We start from the raw sequence: 10849 nt of genomic DNA, 5'->3' as shown, positions 1-10849 counted from the left end.
CTGTTAAAGAGTAACTGCAGGTGGCGCATGAAGGCTCAGAAAGCCGAATCTCCGTTTAGTCGCATTGCAATCTGTGTTTATCTTAATGCGGACGATGACATTTTTTAAAAAACACAATTGAAAGTGTTGTCCCTTGACATACAAGTTAATTATACCCGTGTAATTTATATAAGGGCTTAAAGTAGACCGCAGTTTTATTAGTAAACGGAAATGTTTTTGATTGGTCCCTTTAGAAGAGTGCTGAAAAAGGTAACAGACATCACGTGACAGCGTCTTCTATATGCTTCGTCGTTGGGACTCAAATTTACTCTCGAATAATGACAATGAGAAACATAATATCAATTTCATCGAAACACTGTAAATAGTAAAGAGATATAGAAAAATAAAATAACCTGACAACGCCATGCTGTTTCTATGGTTACTACCGCGCAGTTTCGTGTAGCTGCGCCCACTGTTTTCAAAGAGAAGAGCCGTGAACTGGTGACAGGACGGTGAGTGAAAGGATGGCAACCAAACAGACGCACAGCGCTTCATAACTGGATGTCTCTTTGAACGTAAACACCTTATTTATAAACTTTTATCGATATGTTACGAACCCCAAAGGGGAATTTAATGTACTTTCGCCGACGTACATTAGTTTGTCGCGGTCTGGTCAGGACTTGCAATGGACTTTAACGCGCAAGGACCGCAAGGGACGCGTACAATCAACAGAAGATAATCGACATTTCAACGACATTGTTATGAGGGACCGACTGGCTGATTTGAATGGGGCAAGTGATTGATTAATAATTAACCAATTAGACTAATTGTTAACATTGGCAATGATATATTGATATCAGTGTTTTTACTTACAGAAAAACAACATTTTACATGAACTAACACATATTTGGCAGTAACGTTCTTTACTGTTAATGTCTAAATTACGTCCCATGCTGATATCAGTGTAGTGGTCTCTCTCCATGCTTGAGGAATGTGTATCTTTGTGGCTTGTTTTAGGGCACGCAGAGTGCCAGTGAAGATGGGGGTGTCACTGTGTCCATGGAGAGAGATGGCTTCATGCAGCATTTTTTCAGAAAGGTACAGTCAGTCACCTGTATGAAAGCTGCTCCTCTTCTGTACACTACATATTGGTGATGGACCGAATAATCTTATTAAGAAAATCTAATTATTTTCATGTGTGTTCATTATCAGTAATTATATATAAAATTAACATTTTATATATAACTTTAGTTTTAATAATTGATGTGCTTTTATAAACTTTATTTCAGTTTTTGTTTTAGGAATTTTAGTACCCTACTTTAACTTGTTTTATTTTAGTTGGCTGCCAAGTAATATTACGTGTGATTTATTTGTTTCAGTTTATTTAAACTTTATTCCAGTTTAATATTTTTTAGTTTTTGTTAACCGTAACACTGAAATGTAAAGAGAAATTTCATAACAAAACATGTTGTAACATGCATCCCTAGTAGTTCATGTCTAGAAGCACACAAAAGTAAAACTATTAAAGAATACTAAGTTTCTGAACTTCGCTTTTCTTGATTTCAGGTGGAGGAGGTCAGAGGTGTCATTGACAAGATCTCCTCCCTAGTGACTGAGGTGAAGAAAAAACATAGTGTGATTCTTTCAGCCCCAAACCCTGATGAGAGTGAGTCACCCTTACTCAAAGACTGTGAAATCTGAGCGAAGTGACAAGGTTGTGCAGGTTAGCAGGTTGAAGTGGTTTATCACCCATGAGCCCGTGAGCGAGGAACTTAACCCCAGGTTGCCCCATTAAGATGTCACTTAGTGTACCGTGAAAGACTTTCAAACTGTGCTTAATGGATAGTTCACCCAAAGTTTTTTTTACTCACTGTCAAGTTGTTCCAAACCTGTATGAGTTTGTTTCTTTTGTCACAAAAGAAGATGTTTTGAAGAATTTGGGTAACCATACAGTTGATGTTAGCCATTGACTTTGACTGAAAAAAATACTATGGAAGTCAATGACTACCTGCAACTGTTTGATTACCAACATTCTTCAAAATATCATCATGTTCAGTAGAAGAAAGAAATTCACACAGGTTTAAACAAATTGAAAGTGAGTAAATAATGACAGGATTTTCATTTCTTGGTGAACTATTCCTTTAAGTCTTATTAAACTTTTTTTTTTTTTAAACTCGTTTTAAGGCCAGTTTTAGCGATGTTTAACCTTCTTCATTGTGAAAGTGGGTTAAAATGACACCACAGCTAGTTTATACTGATTCTTATTTGAGCTGTAAATTTATCCAAATTACTCACTTCATTTTAGCTTTCAACCTCTTTGTTTTATTACGTAATTGATGACAATGGCTTTGTGTCATACTCTTGTTGTCTTTGACTGAGCGCACATTCAAACTTTGTCATTCATATAAACACAAAATACTCTGATACTCAGGGTTTAGACAAGAACAAAGAAACTGTTTTATAACTCTCTGACCAGCAGCACATAGCCTTATAACAGCGCAAGACCATGGGCTTCCTCTGTCGGAAATATCACATCACTTTACTCTATACAAGCACACCACTGGAGCAGCCAGGAAACTGCTTCAGGGAAAACATTTTTCACATGCATTGTACACACACACACACCGTTAAAACATTTGTAATATCTATCCAGTGTTCATTAGGGATTGTGAATGGGGTCCGCTTATATTGACTATATGTACAGAAAATCATTCAAATGAATAGGGAGAAGAGACCTCTTAAAAGTTACCATAGGGGAGTCAAGTTTGGGCATGCAAGGAATTGTAGTTTTCCTATCACATTTAATTAATTTTCAGTGAGTGTGTTGGGTTAGTTTTGCTGTTACTCGCAGGGCATGTGTAAGACATGCAGGCAGGAATGTGAGATTGAGATAAAGACATCAGTGAGGGTGTGAGTGTTTCTGCAACGAACTCTATGCTTGTTTTGTTTTTTCTTCTATTTCTCAAGTTGATAGTAAAATGTAATGATCTGTTTGAGGATTGTACTAATGGATGTGTATTATTTCTCCTTTTTACAGAGCCTTCTATAGTCACTTTTCTTCCATATACCTGCCTGCATTTTATATTTTCACATATAACACCACAATATTTCTCCAACATGACACATCGTAATGTAAAAGTGCTTTTTAGGGGCACAGTTTTTCTGGGACGGTTATCTGTAATAAAAAAAAGACACATATTTTGATAGCTGATGGTTTATTTGTAGTCTAGCATGTGTTGAGTTGTATATCAAGTGAACATCAGGCCCTGAAATATCAGGAAGAAGCCTCTATGTAATTGAATCTTTTAAATAAATGATAATATTTCTACAGCTACACAATATAAAATATAAATATATTTACTGAAAGAAGTCTCTTACGCTCACCAAGGCTGAATTTATTTGATCAAAAATACAGTAAAAACAGTCATATTGTGAAATGTTTTGTTTTCTTTTTTTCTTTCTTTTTTTAGAAACATAATTGTGATGCAAAGCTGAATTTTCAGTGTCATTACTGCAGTCTTCAGTGTCACATGATTCTTCAGAAATCATTCTAATATGCTGATTTGCTGTTCAGGAAACATTTCTTTGTAAAAAACAGTTGTGCTGCTTAATATGTTTTGGAAACTGTAATATATTTTTCAGGACTTTTTGATGAATAGACAGTTCAAAAGAACAACATTTAATTGAAATCTTTTGTAACATGAATGTCTTTACTATCACTTTTTATCAGTTTAATGCATCCTTGCTGAATAATATTAATTTCTCTTATTCTAAAATATGCCTTTGCTTTCAGGGACAAAAGAAGAGCTGGAACAACTCACAGTGGAAATCAAGAAACATGCCAACTTTGTCCGGACCAGCCTCAAATGTGAGTTGGCTGTTCTGCTTCTGTCTGTTGAGGATAGTGAAGATAAGAGCGCCAATGCACTTGGACAAGAAAATTAAGTTCCCATCTATTTTCTCCTTAGCAATGCAACAGAATCTACCTCTAGATGAACAGATGAATCAAGCCTCAGTGGATGCACGCATTCAGAAAACACAGGTGTGAAATCCTTCTCTTCTTTTTCATCCAACCATCCAGTATGATATTTTTAATCCCAAATTGATTTATTGCTCTGATTTTATCCTTTTTTAGTACACTAACTTGTCACGCAAGTTTGTGGAGGTCATGACGCAATATAATGAAGCCCAAATGTCCTTCAGAGCGAAAAGCAAAAGCAGGATTCAGAGACAGCTGGAGATCAGTAAGTTAGACGTGTATCTTTATACATTCACAAGCATATACAGTGGGGAAAATAATTATTTGGTCCCCTGCTGATTTTGTTAGTTTGCCCACTTAAAAAAAAAAAAGAAGAAAAAAAGGGTTTATCATTTTTATGGTACGTTTATTTTAACTGATAGAGACAGAATATCAAACAAAAAATCCTGAAAAAAGCAGCATACAAATGTTAAAAAAAGATTTACATTTTAAGTCAAATAAGTATTTGATCCACAAGCAAAACATGACTTGGTACTTGGTGCAGAAACCCTTGTTGGCAAGCACAGAGGTAAGATGTTTCTTGTAGCTGGTCACCAGGTTTGCACACATCTCAGGAAGGATTTTGGTTCACTCCTCTTTACAGATCCTCTCTAAATCATTAAGGTTTCTTAGCTGTCTCTTGGAAACTCGAAGTTTCAGCTCCCTCCACAGATTTTCTATAGGATTGAGGTCTGGAGACTGGCGAGGCCACTCCATGACCTTAATGTGCTTCTTCTTGAGCCACTCCTTTGTTGCTTTGGCGGTATGTTTCAGGTCACTGTCATGCTGGAAGACCCATCCACGACCCATCTTCAGTGTTCTGGCTGAGGGAAGAAGGTTCTCATGTAACATTTTACAGTACATGGCCCTGTCCATTGGCCCCTCAATGCTGTGAAGTCGTCCTGTACCCTTTGCAGAGAAACCGCTCCAAAGCATGATGTTTCCACCTCCGTGCTTGACTGTAGGGATGGTGTTCTTGGGGTGATAGTCAGCATTTCTCTTCCTCCAAACAAAGTTGAGTGCCAAAGAGTTCAATTTTGGTCTCATCTGACCACAGCACATTCTCCCAAGCCTTCAGGAGGCCTCAAACTTCAGACAGGCCTGTACATGTGACTTCTTGAGCAGGGGACTTGCGGGCACTGCAGGATTTCAATCCATTGCGGCGTAATGTGTTACCAATGTTTTGCTTGGTAATTGTGATCCCAACTGCCTTGAGATCATTAACAAGCTCCTCCCGTGTAGTTCGGGGCTGATCCCTCACCTTTCTCATGATCATCCTTACCCCATGAGGTGAGATCTTGCATGGAGCTCCAGACCAAGGCCGACTGATGGTTGTTTTGTATTTCTTCCATTTCCAAATAATCGCACCAACAGTTGTCTCCTTCTCACCAAGCTTCTTGCTGATGGTCTTGTAGCCCATTCCAGCCTTGTGCAGGTCTACAATCTTGTCCCTGATGTCCTTTGACAGCTCTTTGGTCTTGTCCATTGTAGTGGAGAGGTTGGAATGGAAGATACAGATTCTATGGACCGGTGTCTTTTATACACACAATGAGCTGAAATTACGAGTATCTTCTTAAAGTGGCAGGACTAATCTGTGTTCCACATGTGCACATAACCAATCTGTGGGAGCCAAAATTCCTGCTGGTTGGTAGGGGATCAAATACTTATTTGACTTACTAAAATGTAAATCTTTTTTTAACATTTGTATGCTGCTTTTTTTCTGGATTTTGTTTGATATTCTGTCTCCATCAGTTAAAATAGACCTACCATAAAAATAATTTTTTTAAGTGGGCAAACTTACAAAATCAGCAGGGGATAAAATAATTATTTTCCCCACTGTATGTATATATGATACCTTATAACTATCCCTGTAAGCTAGACCATTAACAGCTGACAAATTTACACCTTAAAAGGATCATTTATTTTTGTTTAAAAGGATTGTGCATATATATAAATTAATTTAAAAAAAACACTTATTGTCTCTGAGAACTATTTTTGCTGGGGATGGATGATTTATTAGTGCCAATCTTAGATATTTTAAACATGTCCCAGGTTGATATTTGACACATTATTAGCTAAAATTGGATATGTAATTGTGCAGCTATTTCCTCTTTTTCATATTTAGATTACCTTGCCTGTCGTTCACTGCTTACTTAAAATTAAATGTAAAAAACACTAATTTATCATTTAATAGTTTATCATTTAACACTATTAAATGTCATCTCATAATATATACATTTTTCGTTGTTGAATTGTTCAATAAGGACAAACATATTGCCTAATCATTTTTGTCTACTTCCCCTCTTTTCACCTGACATGCTGCATTTCAATTTATTTTGAGTAACTTGTAGACATGTAGTGTAGACCTCTGAGTAGACTGTGTAAACACACGTGTGTGTGTGTGTGAAGTAGTCCCAGTGTGAGAGGATTAATGAGGTACTTTCTGTGCTTTACGACATATGAAACTGAGCGGGCTGTCACCGGAGACTCTAAGGCAAGCGTTACCTGGGCAACAGGGCTCCAGAGATCCTGCTGTACCTCTGCACAGTGGGCCAGGAGCAGAATGTCATGTGATAGGATGATGAGTCATCAGTCATGTGACTGATGTGATTTGCATAAAGACCCAGTTACCTCAACTTTGCATTTGAAACCAATTTCCATGAAAATTGGAAACCAATTTCCATGTGATTTGTTAGGAAACATTTGTTGAAACTTTATTTCAGTGATGTGTATTTTATTTATATATATATATATATATATATATATATATATGTATGTATGTATGTATGATGATATAACCAGGAAAAATCATACCATACACATAAAATATAAGTATGCATATAAGTGCTGATCATTGCTCAGGGGTCATATTATATGAGTGTGTGTGTATTTTTCCAGTGGCCTTTACATTGATGGTTTCAGCCATTATAATGTTCTCTCTCATTTTCCCAGCTGAATCAATATAGTCCCCAAGGCGTACTTAACATGACCACACACACACTTACAAACACACGGTACACACATACACTGTTCCATGACACAAATCCAAACAATTATACAAATGGACTAGCCTATTAGCAATTGCTGGTCATCATTTCATGTTTACCCTTGACAAATTCACACACACGCAGCCATTTATCAAACAAATAATGGCCTGAACAGGATTGGCCAGTTTGTGAGAAGAGTGTTTCACTAATCTATTACAACTCTGAATCTTGTAGCTGGAAGAATAACAACGAATGAGGAATTGGAAGAGATGCTGGAGACTGGAAACCCTTCTATTTTCACCTCCGATGTGAGTTTGCTTCTTAAAACGACGAAGGAGGAAAGATTAAAGGACTGCAGTTCTCATCCAGAGCCAGCTTTCTTTGGCTTCTCAGTTTTCTGTCAATGTGGCATGATATGAGAGCAACACATTTTTCAACAATTAGCACCCTCTGCTGGCTGCTTCTTTGCATTTTATGTAATTGTCTCTTTAAACTTTAAAGCAGGGGTGTCCAACTCAGTTCCTGGAGGGCTGGAGCCCTGCAGAGTTTAGATGCAACCCTAATTAAACACACCTGATCCAGCTAATCAAGTCCTTCAGGCTTATTTGAAAACTACATGGTTTGTGTGTGTTGGAGCAGGTTGGAACAAAACTCTGCAGGGCTGCGGCCCTACAGGAACTGAGTTGGACACCCCTGCTTTAAAGGGATGGCTCAGCCTCAGCTAAAAATAATAGTTCTGTTATCATTTACCCCCATGTCCTCTCATATTTCTAACATGGAGTACACAGTGAAAATTTTGAACAACGTATTGGCCTTTTTAACAATTTCACTTCAAAGTTTGGGGTCGATAAGATTTTTGGTTGTTTTTGAAAGTTTCTTCTGCTCATCAAGGCTGAAATAGAAAGTTCATCCTTGCTGAATAAAATTATTAATTTATTTAAAGTCTTACTGACCCCAAACTTTTGAATGGTTGGGTACAAAATGGAGACTTTAAAAGGACACCAAAAAAGTATTATAAAGTGGTCGATATGATTCTCTAAACCAGGGGTCATCAAACTTGATCCTGAAGGGCCGGTGTCCTGCAGAGTTTAGCTCCAATTGCCTCAACACACCTGCCTGGAAGTTTCAAGTATACCTAGTAAGACCTTGATTAGCGGTTTCAAGTGTGTTTAATTAGGGTTGGAGCTAAACTCTGCAGGACACCGGCCCTCCAGGGCTGAACTTGGTGACCCCTGCTCTAAACTAAAGACTAAAGTGGTCAACATGACTTCCCATTTTTTGTAATTAAATGAAATGCAGTTCTTTACAGTTTCTCCTTTAGTGTTTTTTAGAAGAAAGAAAGTGCTTCAGGTTTTTTAAAACATGGGAATAAGCACATGATAAAATTCTCATTTTGGGCCATCTGTTCCTTTGTTTTATGCTGTATTGTCACTGTTTTTACGTTTCTAGAGTCTACTAAAAGATTGCCTGTGTTTTCAGATCATCTCTGACTCTCAGATAACTCGTCAGGCCCTTAATGAGATCGAGTCTAGACACAAAGATATCTTGCGGCTGGAGTCCAGCATTAAAGAGCTTCATGACATGTTTGTGGACATGGCCATGCTTGTTGAGACCCAGGTGCAGTATACAGTAATCGGGGATCGTTTGTTCACTTAGTAGTTAACCTACACAGCATTCATTCCTGAACTCACTCATTTATGTTGTACAGGGTGAGATGATTGACAACATTGAAAAGAATGTAAACAATGCAGTAGAGTACGTTGGCCAAGCTAAAGTGGAGACCAAGAAAGCTGTGAGGTACCAGACGCAGGCACGCAGGGTAAGAAAACAACCATACAGATGTTTTAGAAGCCACAATATAATACGCTTCTAATAGTGATATGTAAATAGGCTGTGTTGGTTTTTTTCATTAACTCTTTAGTTTTAGTTTTGTATTTTTTTTTTTTTTGTAATTAAGCTGAAAAATACTGGGATAAATGCCACAAAAGGAGGCTCAATATTGTGCTCTGTTAAATGTTTTAGATGATGGCTGATCTGTCATTAACTAACCCGTTACTAACCATAGAGGGCTTTCTATGCATAAAATGTTTCAATTGATGCTTAAGAAATAATACAGGCCTTAATTAAATGAATATACATTTTTTGATGAACACATTCATCTTTATGCTTTCACAGTATGTGCTACAGGCAACAGAATATTTTACAGCAAGTACTTGAAAAAATGCAATCATTGTAACAACTTCTTTTTGTCTTGTACAGAAACATATTATTCTTGCTCTTATTGTTTTGGTGGTGCTTGCTGTGGTCGCACTCATTGTTGGCTTGTCTGTGGGCCTGTCTGTTAAAACCAATACTAACTCCGCCTCCTCCAGCTCTAATGCAGCCAATCCTTCCTAAGCATGGATTCCAAGGTAACACCAAGTGCCCAGTCACTAACTATTTCATCTACTATCACTTTTTCTCTAATTTAACCCAGTTTGAATATGTCGGCAACTTTTTAGGAGAAATGGTTTTAATGGTTTCATAGAAAGATTCACGTATGTTCTAATCAATGGCAGTTTATTTGCTTCTAACAAATTACACAGAAAAAGGTAAAATTACATTTAGTAATTCATTTCATACATAGTGGTTTTCCTCTGTTTTTTGTATCTGTCTGTCATAGAAATTGGTCTGTGTTGCCATTTGTGGAGCCGTGTGCAGCATCATTCTTCTCATCATCATCCTCATTGGAGTGTACAGCAATTAGTCACCTAGAGCAAAACTTTATTCCCTTTAACTACCGTGCCTTTGGAAAAAAAAAAAAAAAAAAGAGAAGAATTAGTGTTTTTGTTTTGACTGAAATTTAAAATGTCCTGCTGCATACAATAACTCAAAAACTGCTCTTGAATTTATTACCGGTGAATTGTGTAGAAGATGGCACTGATTTATGGTCGAAGACTTTCCTTTTTGACATTGCTTTGCCACTTCACTACAGCAACCAGAGGTAATTTTCCGTCTTTTTATTTATTTAATGCTGGTCAATACATTTTGCACAATTGAGTAATGTTTTGTAATAATACAATATGTAACATTGGGTACTTCGTGCCTTGGGAGATCTGACTGACATTGTGGAGTTCAATAAAATCCAGAAAAGTGCACTTAAGATATATTTTATTAACAAAAAATTATGAAGTCAAGTTCATTTTTTACACAATGGTTTGGCAGTGTTTGATATGACAGCTGGCGCCACACAATATGATGTCAGATCTGTGAACAATGTTACAAAACATCTTTTAGTCACTTGTTCAATGTTGTTCCTTTTTGTGTCTTACATATGACTGTGTCTTACAGGAATGTAACCATACTGTCAAATGCTCACAAAGTGTATTGTAAAATAAATGTGAGTTGCTCACTGCTCAACTGTCATCCTGTCTGTTTTGTTACTGGTGAATATTTATCACATACAGTAGTGTTCAAAAGTTTGTACAGAGAGAGAGAGAAATTAATACTTTAAGCAAGGCTGCATTAAAGTGATTAAAAGTGGCAGTACGTACATTTTCATTGTTGCAGAAATTTAAATAAAAAAAAATATATAAAAAATGCTGAACTTTCTATTCATCAAATAATCCTGAACAAAATGTATCACGGTTTACAAAAAATATTAAGCCGTAAAACTTTGTAAGTCGCTTTGGATAAAAGCATCTGCTAAATGTAAATGTAATAAGAATTGTTTCTTGAGCAGCAAATCAGCATATTAGAATGATTTTTTTTTTTTTTTTACATGGTCTTTGTACTAGCACGTCAACAATCCTCCCTGTTTTGATGATGACATCACCGTTACCATGAGAACTTCAATATGTGTGCCAAAGCTGAAGCAGGTGCATAC

General features: G+C 36.9%; 1 protein-coding gene across 2 annotated transcripts; it reads left to right on the top strand.

The window, feature by feature from the left end:
- Positions 1 to 99: 99 nt before the first annotated feature.
- stx2b (syntaxin 2b) lies at positions 100 to 10330 on the top strand. 2 transcript variants are annotated; one of them, XM_058784448.1, is made up of 12 exons: positions 131 to 491; positions 638 to 770; positions 997 to 1077; positions 1546 to 1645; positions 3773 to 3847; positions 3948 to 4021; positions 4115 to 4223; positions 7219 to 7292; positions 8464 to 8601; positions 8693 to 8803; positions 9244 to 9395; positions 9647 to 10330. In XM_058784448.1, the coding sequence occupies exons 1-11, from the start codon at positions 415 to 417 to the stop codon at positions 9379 to 9381; spliced, it is 1110 nt and encodes a 369-aa protein (XP_058640431.1). In that variant the 5' UTR covers positions 131 to 414; the 3' UTR covers positions 9382 to 9395; positions 9647 to 10330. The 2 variants fall into 2 exon arrangements, with proteins under 2 accessions (XP_058640432.1, XP_058640431.1); XM_058784449.1 differs by lacking the exon at positions 9244 to 9395 and having other exon boundaries at positions 100 to 491; positions 9647 to 10319.
- The last annotated feature ends 519 nt before the right edge of the window (positions 10331 to 10849 follow it).

Source organism: Onychostoma macrolepis, chromosome 08 (assembly GCF_012432095.1).
Source record: "Onychostoma macrolepis isolate SWU-2019 chromosome 08, ASM1243209v1, whole genome shotgun sequence".
Taxonomy (NCBI): Eukaryota; Metazoa; Chordata; class Actinopteri; order Cypriniformes; family Cyprinidae; genus Onychostoma; species Onychostoma macrolepis.
Note: the sequence above shows the minus strand (reverse complement) of the source record. Positions and strands in the feature narration are given on the sequence as shown.